The sequence below is a fragment of the Rhinoraja longicauda genome, chromosome 7 (genome assembly GCF_053455715.1).
Source record: "Rhinoraja longicauda isolate Sanriku21f chromosome 7, sRhiLon1.1, whole genome shotgun sequence".
NCBI classification, from domain to species: Eukaryota; Metazoa; Chordata; class Chondrichthyes; order Rajiformes; family Arhynchobatidae; genus Rhinoraja; species Rhinoraja longicauda.
In genome coordinates, this window is record NC_135959.1 from 19,210,975 (window position 1) to 19,227,669 (window position 16,695).

The window sequence follows — 16,695 nt, forward strand, 5'->3', positions numbered from 1 at the left end:
TTTTGGGCACCATATCTGAGGAAGGTTGTGCTGGGTCTGGTGAGGGTCCAGAGGAGGTTTACAAGAATGATCCCAGGAATGAGTAGGTTAACGTATGATGAGCGTTTGTCGGCAATGGGCCTGTACGCGCTGGAGTTTAGAAGAATGAGGGGGGGACCTCATTGAAACATACAGAATAGTGAAAGGCTTGGATGGAGTGGATGTGGAGAGGATGTTTCCACTAGTGGGAGAGTCTAGGACTAGAGGTCATAGCCTCAGAATTAAAGGACATTCTTTTAGGAAGATGAGAAATTTCCTTTGTCAGAGGGTGGTGAATCTGTGGCATTCTTTGCCACAGAAGGCTGTGGAGGGCGTCAGTGGATATATTTAAGGCAGAGATAGATAGATTATTGATTAGTACAGGTGTCAGAGGTTATGGGGAGAAGGCAGGAGAATGGGGTTAGGAGGGAGAGATCGATCAGCCATGATTGAATGGCAGAGTAGACTTGATGGGCCGAACGGCCTAATTCTACATCTATTCCTTATGACATTATGATCTTTCAAAGGCAACCCAGGAAATTTGGAGATTTGAGTAAAAAGAAACATAAATGTACACTTTGACAATTTGAGTTGGACTGGGGAATAACATGAATGGCAGTGTTTAGGTTGTGGAAGATGTCTTTGGTTAACAACTACGTATTGTACCGTCAGGTCCTGAGGGTGGTCCGCCTGATTAAGATTTCCCCAGCGCTGGAGGACTTTGTCTACAAGATATTTGGTCCTGGGAAGAAGCTGGGCAGCCTGGTGGTCTTCACTGCCAGCCTGCTCATCGTCATGTCATCCATCAGCCTCCAGATGTTCTGCTTTGTGGAGGAGCTCGACCGATTCACCACTTTCCCCAGGGTGGGTATGACTGCCAAACAGCGGGCTTTGAATTTGTAGACTGCTTTTAATGTCAGAACACCGCATCTTCCAAATCAGATTGACAACGCTTTTTATTTCACAGTGATATTGATTGCTTCATGAGAAGATTTGAGCCATGATGAACAACCTCTGTTGCATGCAAAGATACTAGAGGAACAAGATGGACCTCTCGCCTATACTGAAGTGTAGTACGCAAAGGAGCCATTTTAGTAGGCAAACCCTGCCGTTCAGTATGCCTCTCGCAGTGTTTTGGGGGAACAGTATGTGTGATTATACCATTAAAATGCAGAATATATCTCATTTATCATTTCACAGATTTTTGTTATTTTTCTTTTTAAATGTTTCTGCCTACTAAAATAGCGCCTTGACGTACTACGGTTTTTAGGGTCGAGTGGTCTATCTTGTTCCTCTAGTATCTTTGGTTGTATGGGAGGGATATTTCACCACCTGATGTAAAATCAGCCCCCTTTACTCCTCACCCCTCCGCTCTCGCTCTTCCCTGCCTCTGCCTCTCTCTCATCCTCTCTCTTGCTCTTCCCTATCTCGGCCTCTCTCTCATCCTCTCGTTCTTCCTTGTCTCTGCCTCTCTCTCTGCCTCTCTCTCGCTCTTCCCCCGCTCTGCCTCCCTCTCTGCCTCTCCAGAGACTGATGTTAAGTCTGCAAGCACCATGGTTGGAGTTCCGAGGTCGATCCCACAGCTTTCTACCAGTTGTGCTGTTCTGCAGGGGAAGCTGAGCCTGGCTCTAACTTTCAGCTGACAAGAGTGGTGTTGATGAGCTTCTACTTTGCTGCTTCTCCAGGCCTTCATGTCCATGTTCCAGATAATCACGCAGGAAGGATGGGTAGACGTGATGGACCAGACTCTGATTGCAGTTGGCCATGTCTGGGCCCCCGTTGTTGCTATTTACTTCATCCTCTACCATCTTTTCGCTACTCTGGTGAGTCACTACTTTCCGCGTTGCGTCGCATTTCTTCAGCAATCCCGGAGGGGAGGAGGGTTGAGTTGGGACCATCGCTGCCAATAATGTTCATTTTTAAAAACCCAGTCTCTATCATCAACACATGGAGGTCAATTTACATACAGCAAGATCCTAAAACATCAATGTGAAAATGATGTGACTATCTGCCAGTTGAGGGATAGATATTGGATATTTGTTTGTTTATTTTGGAGTGAGTCTGATATTTGTTGCCCATTCATAATGGCCTTTGAGAATGTGTGGGGTGAGCCAGTGCCTTGAATCAGTGCAGTCGGTCTAGCGCTGTTGTGGAGGGAGCTCCAGCACGATAGAGGACATGTGATATATTTCCAGTACGGGGTGGTGTGTGTTTTGGAGAGGAACCTACAGGTGGTGGTGTCCCCTGTACCTGCCATCCTTGTCCTTGTTGGTAGAGGTGCTATCGGAGTAGTTGCGCTTACAGGGCGTTTTATAGATGATGTACACACTGTGTACTGTTGTTGGAGGGAATGGAGGTTGAATGCAGTAGATGGGGTGGCAGTCTGGCTTTGTCCAGGATGACGTCGAGCGTCTTGAGCTTTGTAGGAGCTGCACTCATCCAGACGAGTGGAGAGAATCTTCCTCCTGACTAGTGGAAAAACTCTTGGGTGTTGTGAGGCAACCGGCCAACTTAACTTATCAACCCACACGTCTTTGGGATGTGAGAACCCATAGATCTACAGGGAGAATGCCACACTCCACACAGACAGCACCGGATGTCAGGATTGGACCTGGGTCTCTGGTGCTGTGAGGCAGCAGCTCTATGAGCTGCACCATTGTGCGATGGTATTGATGTGGCTCATCCAGTTTAGCTTCTAGTCAATGACCAGCAAGGATGTTGATGGTAGTGGACTTGGGGATAGTAATGCCATTGAATGTCTTTGCTATGTGGGGAGATTTAGTGGGATTAGTCCAGAGTTGTGGCACAGGCAGGGCCACCAGTGATTAAATTCAGGGCTCAGAACTGTAGAAGTGAGGCAATGTTTGAGGGTTGAGTGGACATTACAGATACAGAGGGGAGAGGCTGTTGTCAGATTTGAGCGTGAAGCTTGAAATGTTAAGAGCAGCACAGTGATGCTTCTAGTAGAGCCACTGCCTCACAGCACCAGTGACCCGGGTCAATCCTGGCCTTTATTGGGATGATCCTAACATGAGTTTGCATGTTTTCCCTGTGTTTCCATTCACGTCCCAGAGAAGTGCAGGTCTGTAGGTTAATTGGCTGCGGTGAATTGCCCCCATTGCTTAGGTGAGGGGTAGAATCTGGGAGAAGTTGATGAAAATATGGGGAGAGTGTAAATAGTTGGTTGGTGGCCAGTGCGGATTTGATGGGACGAAGGGCCATTTTCCCTGCTGGGCGGTTCTATGAATGACTTTTCCTATGCTGGACTGGGTGGTAGTGCTAGTTACTAAACATGGGAATGGGGACAGGTAGCCCATTAGACAAGCAATGGGCTGAGAGTTCACGGCCAGCACCACCACTAACGTACTTCACAGCCGAGTAGCGAGGGCAGGAGCAGGGATGGGGGATGTGAAGGAGACGGCCACAAACTCTCTGAGAATAGCCCAAGCTTTCTCAATGCTTCGCTCCCACAAGCACGGCTGGTTGCGTCAAACTAAGAAATCAATCTGTTCATTTGCTGGGGGAAAAAGAAGTTTAATTTCTGTATTGATTTCGGCAGGGTACACATCTTGAATCTTGTATTCAGCTGTTAATCTTTGTTGTTTTGAATTATGCGTCTTATTGCTTGGAATTGAAATTACAATGCTGTTGAGGACTGGACTCTCGAAGCACAGTTTGGAATCGAATTGCGGTGCAGTGATACAGTTGCTGCCTTACAGCACCAGAGACCCGGGTTTGATCCTGGCTACGGGTGCTTTCTGTACAGCGTTTGTACGTCCTCCTTGTGACCGCGTGGGTTTCCCCGGGTGTTCCAGTTTCCTCCCACACTCCAAAGACGTGCAGGCTTGTAAAAACGGTAAATTAACCCTAATGTGTAGGATAGTGCTAGTGTATGGGTCGGAAAGGGCCTGTTTCCGCACAGTATCTCTAAAGTGCAAGTGAGTTTGTTGGAAATCTTCCTTCAATCCTCGTTTGGCACAGCCCTCAGCAATCCCCTCTAACAGAACATGGCTGGTCGATGTGAGAAATTGAAATGCCCCTCTGGCACTGCAGTCCCATCACCCAGCTTGTCCACCTCCATTTCCCCACACCCTATAAACACCTGCTTCTCCAAACCCCACCTCCCACATCCTATCCCACTCTGCCCCACACACCTCACTCTCGACCTATCATCAATCCTGGATTTGAGAGATGCAGTATGAAAGCAGGCTCTTCGGCCCACCACCGATCACCTGCTCACACTAGTTCTACGTTATCCCACTTTCTCATCCACTCCCCACACGCTGGGGAAAATTTACAGAGGCTAATTAATCGACTAACCCACACGTCTTTGGGATGTGGGAGGAAAGCAGAGCATCCGGAGGAAACCCACGTGGTCACAGGGAGAGTGTGCAAACTTCACACAGCGCCCGAACCCTGGTCCTGACGCAGTAACTCTACCAGCTGCACCACTGTGTCGCCCTTCCTGCCAAATGAGCCCTTGCACTGCCACCTCCAACAACCGTGTCTCTGAATTCTCTGGCCTTTACATCAGACGTCGCCCTACCTTAAACAGCCACACTGCTCTTTCAACTCCGCCTTCCATCACTCCCCAAACAGCTGCCCTTCTTTTGCTTGCAGTATTTCACTGAGTGGCTCACCTGCCACTGAGTCAGGAGGTTGTTTGATCCAAGCCCCATACTTGAGAACGGAGCACAAAAGCTAGTTTATCATGTCCATGAAGTGCTGAGAGAGTGCTGCATTGTTGGAGGTGCATTCATCTGGATTAAACGTCAAACTGAGGTTCTAACCTGTCTCTCAGGTGCCATGACCTGTTGCCATGAAGAGCATGAGTAGGGGTGGGGGGGGATTATCTTCAGTGGCGAGGCCTATACTGACTTTCCAACGAAATGCTTAAAAACAATTAACTAGGCTTTATTGGTTGAGGATAGACATAAAATGCTGGAGTAACTCAGCGGGACTGGCAGCATCTCTGGAGGGAAGGAATGGGTGATGTTTGGGGTCGAGACCCTTCTTCAGACTGAGTGTCGGGAGAGGGAAATTGGAGAAATGTCACCCATTCCTTCTCTCCAGAGATGTTGCCTGTCCCGCTGAGTTACTCCAGCATTTTGTGTCTAACTTCGGTGTCAACCAGCATCTGCAATTCCTTCCTACACTTTATTGATTGAGGGCTCTTGTTGCACACTAATTGACTGCCCTATTTCCTGCATACAACAGTGAGTACAATCCATTGGATGAGAGAGACAATATGGCCTGGAGGTCTGAAAGGCGCCATAGCAATGCAAGCCTCTTCTTTCCTCTTTACCATTAGTCAGGAAGCTCTTACGTTTCAGTTCTCTGCACTACTTCCCTGGCGGTTGGCCATTTCTGAACCGTGACCCCCTCCTTATAGATTCTCCTACTGTGCTGTGAATAAAAAGAGAGTGTGCCTGTCAACAGAAGGCTCAAACCCTGAGGACACGGGCAAAGTAAAGTGATTGGAAAAAGAGGCTGGAATAATATGATAAAATCTTTCTCACACTGCAAGTAGGCATGAGCTGTAATGCAGAGGAGAAACATTCACAAAAGGGAGAATATACATAATTGACCATATTGGAAGTGCATACTCTTCAATGTGTAGAATTTTATTAGGTCTCTTGGATGGAACTAAAATGCTCTTCTGCTTTAAAATGTAGAATAATGTCACTTGTTGTGAGGGAAAATTTCTTCTTTGCCGTTTATTTCATGCTTTGATGTTTGATATTAAGTGACAGGTAATAAAATTAATCTCATGTTTTCCTGACTGGAAGCTAAACAGGCAATGACTTGAGCTTAATAAAGCGCCTCTAACATGGTCAAGCACCACAGCGTGTTTCAGGAAGTATTATCAAACCGAGTTTGACACAAATCACACGGGAGACATTAGGACGGTGAATAGAGCCCGGAAAATGATCCGGGGCTATAAGGAGCATCTAAAGCTTGGGTTTAACGGGAAAGAGGCTGGCAGGGGATGAGACAAGGAATTCAGTGGAGACAAGGAATTCAGTGGAAGACATTTTCACTTGTGGGATGCTCCAGAATAGATCCAAAAAATCCCTGGTAATCTAATTAAAAATCCAGGCAAAACCTCTTTCATCCAAATATGTGGTGCTGTTGCCTTAGCTTCAGGATCTCCGGGTTCGATCCTGACCTCCGGTACTGCATGTGTGCAGTTTTCACATTCTTTCCATATGGGTTTCACCTGGGTGATCCGGTTTCCTCCCACATCCCAAAGATGGGCTTGTAGGTTAATCATCCACTGTAAATTGCACCCAGAATCTAGAAGGATGGACAAAGAATCAAAGGAAATTGATGAGAATGTTGAGTGAATAGCTGCAGAAATGCCATGGAGTAAGATCAGGTGAGGGGTTGTAATGCAGGCAAATGGGATGAATGTTGATGACTTAAAAAGGTCGGCATGCTCATGCTGAGCTGAAGGGCCAATTTCTGTTCTGTACAACTCTGACTCCTATATTGTGATAAGTAAGAAAGAGCAGGGAGAATATTGACCTCGCTGTCATAGAGATTGATGGAGTTAAGGAGTAGAGGCAGGTTTAAAGGGAAGCTGAGTAAACACATGGGAGAGAGAAAGAGGGTGATGGTGATGGGGGAGATAGAGTGGGCTGGATAGAGGCTGGTGTGGAGCAGAAACACCAACATTGACTAGAGGGTATGAATGCCCTTTTGCTGCTAATGGTTGATGTGTTTCTACATTTATGCTACTTGTATCTTATGTAAATACTATTGAAGGTTTCAAGGTCAGTTTATTGCCACATGTACCAATTAAGGTACAGTGAATCTATTCAATAGATCTCCAGGAAAAAAAAATCAATTTTATAACCGACTGTCTGTTTGCGTTAGTACCTTCTGAAAAGAGTTTCATTTGTTGTGCAGATTCTCCTGAGCCTGTTCGTCGCCGTGATTCTGGACAATCTCGAGCTGGATGAGGATCTGAAGAAACTGAAGCAGGTAATGTGCTTTTCCCACTGACTTTGGAGAATTACTTCCCTTATGCGAACGTCTAGGCAATGTGAAGCTTGCATTGGCATAAGGTCATAAGTGATAGGAGCAGAATTAGGCCATTCGGCCCATCAAGTCTCTGCCATTCAATCATGGCTGATCTATCTCTCCCTCCTAACCCCATTCTCCTGCCTTCTCCCCATAACCCCTGACACCCGTACTAATCTATCTATCTCTGCCGTAAAAATATCCATTGACTTGGCCTCCACAGCCTTCTGTAGCAAAGAATTCCACAGATTCACCACCCTCTGAAATTCCTCCTCGTCTCCTTCGTAAAGGAACATCCTTTAATTCTGAGGCTATGACCTCTAGTCGTAGACTCTCCCACAAATGGAAACATCCTCTCCACATCCACTCTATCCAAGCCTTTCACTATTCTGTACATTTCAATGAGGTCCCCTCTCATCCTCAACTCCAGTGAGTACAGGCCCAGTGCTGTCAAACGCTCATCATATGTTAGAAGCTTGCATTTGATATCCAGGTCAAAACATGGAGGGGAATTGTCTCTTCCTACAGGAGATCACAGCCTGTGCAGTTGAGTGCAGGTCCTGGCAATGAGTCGAGTAACTTTTCCCACTGAAGTTTTAAGCAGAATTCTGAATATTTTGAAGGAGACATTTTCTGGAGCATGCAATAGTTGAGGAACGAGTGGATTTTCTGAATCTGATTACAACTTTAAAGATGTCATAGAGTGTGATACAGTGTAGAAACGGGCCCTACTTGCCCACACCGGTCAACATGTCCAAGCTTCACCAATCCCACCTGCCAGCATTTGGCCAATATCCCTCCAAACCTGTCCTATCCATGTACCTGTCTAACTGCTTCTTAAATGTTGGGATAGTCCCGGCCTCAACTACCATTTCTGGCAGCTTGCTCCATACATCCACCACCCTTTGTGTGAAAAAGATACACCTCAGATTCCTATTAAATCTTTTCCCTTTCACATTAAACCTACGTCCACTGGTCCTCGATTCACCTACCCTGGGCAAGGTGACTGACTCTTCTTCCTATCCAATCCTGCTTCACAGATGAGCAAATGAAATATTAGTGGAAACTTGATTGTTTGTTGCACTCTGTATTTCAACTATTTAATGTTACAGTTTTGAAATTGTATCCTTGTGAAAGCTAAAACTTTAGCTGGTCTCCTTTGTCTGAGTGAAGCACTGAAAAGGCTGCCCGACAGAGCATGTGATTGCAAAATGAAGCTGAGCTTCAAGGATCACTGTGCTTGCAAAACACCATTGTCCCCAGAGAATCATGATCAGGATGCATCACAGCTTGGTTTGGGAACAGCTCCATCCAAGACCACAAGAAATTCCAGCGAATTGTGGACACAGCCTAGACCATCAAACAAACCAACTCCCTTCTATTGACGCCATTTATACCTTACGCTGCCTCGTCAAGGCCAGCAACATAATCAAGGACGAGTCGCACCCTGGCCACTCCCTCTTATCCCCTCTCCCATCAGGCAAAAAGTATAGAAGTGTGAAAACGCACACCTCCAATTTCAGGGACAGTTTCTCCCCAGCTGTTAACAGGCAACTGAATCATCCTACTGCAACCTGAGAGCAGTACTGAACTACTTTCTACCTCATTGGTGACCCTCAAACTTTCCTTGATCTGACTTTGCTGGGTTTACGTTGCACTAAATGTTATTCCCTTATGTATCTATACATTGTAAATGGCTTAATTGTCATCATGTATTGTCTTTCTGCTGTCTGGTTAGCACGCAACAAAAGCGTTTTACTGTACCTCGGTACACGTGACAATAAACAACTGAACTGAAATGCATAGTGATTTCTGAACTGCAGCTCGTGCATCAGGATGCATGGGTGTAGAGATTTCTGAAGGAGTATGGACAGCAGGTGATGCACCAGGATGCACGAACATGCAAAGGGTTCCAAATGAGTGGGGACTGCAGCCAATGCATAACTGCGCTGATACTTTTGAACAAGTTCAATGGTACTTAATGGTCACATGTACCTAAGTACAGTGCAATTCTTTTTTTGCGTGCAGTTCAGTGACAATCCTACTATATATATATACATCAGGCATAATCATACCAAGTACAAGAGTATAAGACAGTAGACAACACTGAGCCAGAACACAATAGTTGCTGTGTTTCAGTCGCCATCTTGTTCCTTTCAAGTCCAAAGTTTAAAAAAAATGTTAAGAGGTTTAACTTAGTCATAAGAGCCCATTGTACTGGCGGCGGCACTGGGTCGGAGTTGCAGGGGTCGGTGTGGCCAGGTGACTTGGAGCGGGAGCCAATCAATAGACAATAGACAATAGACAATAGGTGCAGGAGTAGGCCATTCAGCCCTTCGAGCCAGCACCGCCATTCAATGCGATCATGGCTGATCACTCTCAATCAGTACCCCGTTCCTGCCTTCTCCCCATACCCCCTCACTCCGCTATCCTTAAGAGCTCTATCCAGCTCTCTCTTGAAAGCATCCAACGAACTGGCCTCCACTGCCTTCTGAGGCAGAGAATTCCACACCTTCACCACTCTCTGACTGAAAAAGTTCTTCCTCATCTCCGTTCTAAATGGCCTACCCCTTATTCTTAAACTGTGGCCTCTTGTTCTGGACTCCCCCAACATTGGGAACATGTTTCCTGCCTCTAATGTGTCCAATCCCCTAATTATCTTATACGTTTCAATAAGATCCCCCCTCATCCTTCTAAATTCCAGTGTATACAAGCCTAATTGCTCCAGCCTTTCAACATACGACAGTCCCGCCATTCCGGGAATTAACCTAGTGAACCTACGCTGCACGCCCTCAATAGCAAGAATATCCTTCCTCAAATTTGGAGACCAAAACTGCACACAGTACTCCAGGTGCGGTTTCACTAGGGCCCTGTACAACTGCAGAAGGACCTCTTTGCTCCTATACTCAACTCCTCTCGTTATGAAGGCCAACATTCCATTGGCTTTCTTCACTGCCTGCTGTACCTGCATGCTTCCTTTCAGTGACTGATGCACTAGGACACCCAGATCTCATTGAACATCCCCTCTTCCTAACTTGACACCATTCAGATAATAATCTGCCTTTCTATTCTTACTTCCAAAGTGAATAACCTCACACTTATCTACATTAAACTGCATCTGCCATGTATCCGCCCACTCACACAACCTGTCCAAGTCACCCTGCAGCCTTATTGCATCTTCCACACAATTCACACTACCCCCCAGCTTAGTATCATCTGCAAATTTGCTAATGGTACTTTTAATCCCTTCATCTAAGTCATTAATGTATATCGTAAATAGCTGGGGTCCCAGCACCGAACTTTGCGGTACCCCACTGGTCACTGCCTGCCATTCCGAAAGGGACCCATTTATCCCCACTCTTTGCTTTCTGTCTGTCAACCAATTTTCTATCCATGTCAGTACCCTACCCCCAGTACCATGTGCTCTAATTTTGCCCACTAATCTCCTATGTGGGACCTTGTCGAAGGCTTTCTGAAAGTCGAGGTACACCATATCCACTGACTCTCCCCTGTCAATTTTCCTAGTTACATCCTCAAAAAATTCCAGTAGATTTGTCAAGCATGATTTCCCCTTCGTAAATCCATGCTGACTCGGAATGATCCTGTTACTGCTATCCAAATGCTCAGCAATTTCGTCTTTTATAATTGACTCCAGCATCTTCCCCACCACTGATGTCAGACTAACTGGTCTATAATTACCCATTTTCTCTCTCCCTCCTTTCTTAAAAAGTGGGATAACATTTGCTATCCTCCAATCCACAGGAACTGATCCTGAATCTATAGAACATTGAAAAATGATCTCCAATGCTTCCACTATTTCTAGAGCCACCTCCTTAAGTACCCTGGGATGCAGACCATCAGGCCCTGGGGATTTATCAGCCTTCAGTCCCATCAGTCTACCCAAAACCATTTCCTGCCTAATGTGGATTTCCTTCAGTTCCTCCATCACCCTAGGTTCTCCGGCCCCTAGAACATTTGGGAGATTGTGTGTATCTTCCTCAGTAAAGACAGATCCAAGTTGAGCCCTAGGCTGCTTCAGGACCTCCAGAGGCCCACACTGCCAACCCATCATTGGCCATGAACCTTGCCTCTGGTCATCGCTCAGCCTCCGTACCCCGGGGTACTTCCCACAGCCGACCCAGAGCTCCTCTGAGCGAGCTAAGCCCCCCGGCCCACTTATTGGCATCATTCTTTTCTTCTGTTTGCCACTGCCACCATATTGAAGGTACAAACTGCAGTTCATGCATTAGTGTGTACAGATTTGTAAATGGCTGGCGCACGCACCCATGCAACACAGTTGATCATGAATGGAAAAGGTAATCTTATCCTCAGACCTGCAGAGCTCCAGTGAGGAAGCTGTCTTCCCACACCACAACCTGAAACAAAGCTGGACCCAGCAACATAGGGAAACATCTCTAAATGATTGTAAATGCAGTAGAAAGTATTAGCTGGAGAGTAGGTGAATAATTGTGTGGTGTTAATGCTGTGTGAATGTGTGTGGGATGTAATTGGCACTGTTAGAAACGTCCATCACTCGGCTGGTGTTCCCTTCATCGTTTGCAGCCCACGCAACCGTTGATACCCAGCTTGATCTGTGATTGACTGTGTGGTCCAAAGGTACCCCTACCGGCCCTGAGGAGAAATTTTATTTACTAATCAAGGGTTGTGGGTTTTGCGGGCTGAACTAGCATTTAATTGCTTATCCCTAATTACCCTCAAGAAGGTGGTGGTGTGCTGCCGCCTTGAACCACTGCAGTCCTTGAGATGTGGGTACACCCACAATGTTGCTATGGAGGGGGTTCCAGGATCTTGACCCAGTGATGGTGAAGGGATGGAGAGATATTTTGAAGTTAGGATTCAGGGAGGTACAGAGACGTAGCGGTAGAGTTGCTGCCTTACAGTACCAGAGACCCGGGTTCGATCCTGACTACAGGTACTGTCTGTACGAAGTTTGTACGTTCTCTGACTGCGTGGGCTTTCTCCTAGTGTGCTCCGGTTTCCTCCTACACTCCAAAGACATACAGGTTGGCACAAACAATATGTGTAGCATCATCTGCAGTTTTCTTTCCTACAAGTTTGTAGGTTAATTGGCTTTGGTAAGTTTAGATTTTTTAGATTTTTTTTAAAAAGTTGTAAAATTGTCCCTATTATGTGTATGTTAGTGTACGGGGTGATCACTGGTCAGTGTGGACTTGGTGGGCTGAATGGCCTGTATCTGTGCTGTATCTCTAAAATCTAGGATGGTGGGTGGCTTAAAGGTCAATTTCCTGATGGTGGCAGTGGTCCCATGCTTTTTGCTGCCCTTGTCCTCCTAGCTGGGAGAATCGTCCATTTGGAAGGTGCTGTCCAAGGAGTCTTGGTTCATTGTTGCAGTGCATCCTGTAGATGGTAGAAGCTGCCGCCACCATTTGCTGGTGGTGGAATGAGTGAACAATAGACAATAGGTGCAGGAGGAGGCCATTCGGCCCTTCGAGCCAGCACCACCATTCAATGTGATCATGGCTGATCATTCTCAATCAGTACCCCGTTCCTGCCTTCTCCCCATACCCCGTGACTCCGCTATCCTTAAGAGCTCTATCCAGCTCTCTCTTAAATGCATTCAGAGAATTGGCCTCCACTGCCTTCTGAGGCAGAGAATTCCACAGATTCACAACTCTCTGACTGAAAAAGTTTTTCCTCATCTCAGTTCTAAATGGCCTACCCCTTATTCTTAAACTGTGGCCCCTAGTTCTGGAACGATGAGGATGGGGTGCCGATTAAGCGGGGTCTATGTTCTATACAGTGTTGAGCTTCTTGAGTGCATTCGCAGCTGCACTCATCCAGACAAGTGGAGAGTATTCCATCACACTCCTAATGTGAGCTTTGTAGATGCTTGAAAGGGTTGGGGAACACTATATGGGAGCTTTGTTTGAAGCAGTCTAAAGAAGTCTCGACCAGAAACATCACCTATCCATGTTCTCTAGAGATTCTGCCTGACCGGCTGAGTTGAGCACATTGTGTCCTTTTGTATAAACCAGCATCTGCAGTTCTTTGTTTCTACAAACCTCCACAAAACTGTCTTCATCGAAGGGACAGTGGTGGAGAGTCAAAAGCTTCACATTCCTGGGCGTGCATATCTATAAAGATCTCTCCTGGACCCAGCACATTGATGCAATCATAAAGAATGCCCATCACACCTCTACTTCCTTAGAAGATTGAGGGGATTCGGTATGTCAACAAATATTCTCTTAAACGTCTACAGGTGCAGACAACATTGTTTGGTAACTCGAATGCCCAGGAAACAAGTAGATTGCAAAAAGTGGTGAGCACTGGCCAGTCCAACATGGGTACTGACCTCCCTACCATCAAAGGGATCTATAAGAGTCACTGCCTCAAAGGCAGTCAGCATCAACAGAGACGCACAACACCATGTCCACACTCCTGCCATCAGAAATAAGCTTGCCCACGACCCATCTACACTCGTCCCACCTACCCACATTTAGCCTACATCCTTCTAAACCTCTCCTATCCATGTACCTGGTTTATTTTAAATGGTGTGATAGTACCTGCATCAACTATCTCCTCTGGCTGCTCATTCCATATACCCACCGGAATAAAATAGAATTAGCGTAAATGTTTAGAAGGATTTGAGCCAAATGCAGGTAAGTGGGATTAGCTCAGTTTGGCAACTTGGTTGGCATGGACGAGTTGGGCTGAAGGGCCTGTTTTCACGCTGTATGACTTTACCAACCTGCACTGAAGTGGAATGTGGGAAATAACTGGAATGTGCAGGGGAAACCTATGTTGGCACATGGGCAATGTGCAAGCTCCACACGGACGCACTTGAGATCAGGAATGGTCCCAGACTGCTGGCACTGTGAGGAGCATGTCCATTAGCTGTATGGCTGGGGGAAAGGGACAAGTTGAAGGCATGTTCATAGATCCTGCAAAGCCTTGGAGAGAACGGACAGCGTTCATATAGTACCGGAGCAGATTGAATGGGCTGAAGGGCATGTTTCTGTTCTGTATGACTCTACAACCTTAAAGTTCAAATCTAGTGTTCAGGAGTGATGCCAGGAACACAGCACGGAGCTGGAACAATCATCCCCAAAAAAAGCCAATGCATGGGATTAGTTTAGTTTATTGTCACGTATACCGAGGTGCAGTGAAAGGCGTTTGTTGAGTGCTTACCAGTCAGCCGAAAGACTTGATTACAATCGTGCTGTCCACTGTGTACAGATACATGATAAAGGGAATAAAGGGTTTAGTGCAAGACAAAGTCCAGTAAAGTCAGATTATAAATAATCTGAGAGTTTCCAATGAGGTAGATCAAGTCTGCTCCAGTTGTTGATAGGATGGTTCTGTTGCCTGATAACAGCTGAGAAGAAACTGTCCCTGTACCTGGAGGTGTGTATTCTCACACTTTAATTCTTGAGAGGAGGAAGTTGGAATGGATGAAATTCTCTCCAACAAAGAATCGAGCCAGATAATCAGATCCAACGGATCTGTCATTGTTTTGAAACCGTTGATTGATTTTCCCCTTCCCTCCATTAAATGTGCTCCCATTTTGGAAGGAAATGTTTGCTGCCTCGCTCGACATTCTTGGAATGTCCCACTGGGGTTTATGAGTACATGGATCAATGAGCGACCAGCTTGTGGTACAGTCTGTGCCTGTGACTTCGAGGGCGATCGGTTGCAGAAACATCTTTTCATTGCTCCGTCCAAACGGCAAAAATACAAACTGCTGGGGAAACTGCAGCATCTGTGGAGTGTCCTATACTTTAGCATGCAGTTATAAATGGGAACTTTTGTTTGAGCTTGTGAATCAGTCGCAAGGTACTGCAAGGAAGATTAGAGTAAAAAAAGGGATGTTGAGGTTAAGTGCATTGCATGTACGTTCTAATTGCCTCTGGCAATGCAGTTCTACTTCAAAATTGTTTTCATTTCTCATGCCTTCAATTGTTGAAGTCAATAAATTGTTGAGCAATTCCTGGAAAGACCCAGACCAAGGTTCTGCTCAAGGCAGCACTGCAGCCTGTCAAAGCACAATCTTTTCCCAAAGTCAAGTTGTATTAAATAATGCAGCCTCAAACCCACAGGAGGCAGATTGGTAAATTGTTTATTTCAATTAGGATCGCACAAGAATTCTATTGTTTGATTCGTAATGAAAATACTATAACTCAAAAAGCAATGAAATCGATTACCAGCCAGGGACAAGATTTAGAACTGAGATTAGATCTGGTCCAGCCATGTTCTTAAAAACATTTTCAGTATTTGATACAGAAGTATGATTTTTAAGTCGGGTACCTCAAGATTTTCCCGTTTTTATCTTGTTCCACTTATGAGACATTCCACAGGGCAAGTTTTTTGAGGCAGAGTGGTGGGTTTGCAAATAAAGCAACAAGGCCTAGGACATGAATGAACAAATCGGCTGGAGCGCTTGTTGTTCCCAACCTGAATTAGATTGATGCAACAATGGAGTGGAACGAGTAAATAATCCACCCAGTGCATACATTAAGAAATCATTTTACATATGTTCATAAGTTATAGGAGCAGAACTAAGCCATTCAATCATGGCTGATATCTTTCCCTCACAAGCGCATTCTCCTGCCTTCTCCCCATAACCCCTGACACCCATAATAATCAAGAATTAGATCAATTGACGGCCTCCACGGCCTCTGGCAATTAATTCCACAGATTCACCAACTTCTGACTAAAGAAATTCCTCCTTATCTCCTTTCTAAAGATACATCTGGTCTCTGGCCTCTGGTTCTATACTCTCCCTCTAGTGGAAACATTCTCTCCACATCCACTCAATCCAGGCCTTTCACTGTTCAGTAAGTTTCAATGAGCCCCCGCTCCTCCCCCCCCCCCCTCACCTAAACTCCAGCGAGTACAGGCCCACTACCGGGAAACGCTCATCATATGTTAACCAATCATTCCTGGGATCATTCTTGTAAACCTCCTCTGGACCAGGATGTTCCCTAATTCTTTGCAGTCAATGAAATATTTCTATAATTCATAAATTTGCATTCTGGTTTTGCACAGCAACCCATAAACCAGTATGGTGACAATAAGTAGATCTGCTCTGGCGATGTTATCTCCCCTTCTCTCCCCCCCCCCCCCCCCATACTGTGGAGAACACCTCGGATGCTTCAGAGTAGTACCATGGCATCTCTTGGGTTCACCATAAAGAGCAGACTGGACCTTAAATTCATGTCTTATTTAAACAACAGCACCCCCTGACAGCGTTGTACCACTTCAGAACTGCATCACAGTTGAAGTTTACGTTGTGTGGGTCAGACATGGAGATAAGAGTGCCACACACATTGAGCCCCAACTAGCACACATGAAGACCTTGGGCAGTACAGTGGCACAGCTAGCAGAACCCCCGACTCACAGTACCAGAGACCCAGGTTCGATCCCGACCTCAGGTGTTGTCCATGTGGAGTTTGCATAATCTCCCTGTAACCACATGAGTTTCTCCTGGGTGATCCGCTTTCTTCCCACATCCCAAAGACGGCTGGGTTGGTCAGTTAATTGACTTCTTTAAATTGTCCTAGTGTGTAGGTGAGTGTAAAATCTGGGAGGAGTAGATGGGAATGTGAGAATATATGTTTTAAAAGTTAACGTAGTACACTTCCGAGTGGGTGGTTGATGGTTGGTACAGAC

The 16,695-nt window shown here is 45.9% G+C and overlaps 1 protein-coding gene across 1 annotated transcript in view; it reads left to right on the forward strand.

The window, feature by feature from the left end:
* Positions 1-16,695, forward strand: part of nalcn (sodium leak channel, non-selective) — a 173,384-nt gene that overhangs the window by 72,322 nt on the left and 84,367 nt on the right. The window contains 3 exon segments of the mRNA XM_078402211.1: positions 691-882; positions 1,704-1,841; positions 6,931-7,005. Coding sequence (XP_078258337.1) covers positions 691-882; positions 1,704-1,841; positions 6,931-7,005 — 405 coding nt within the window.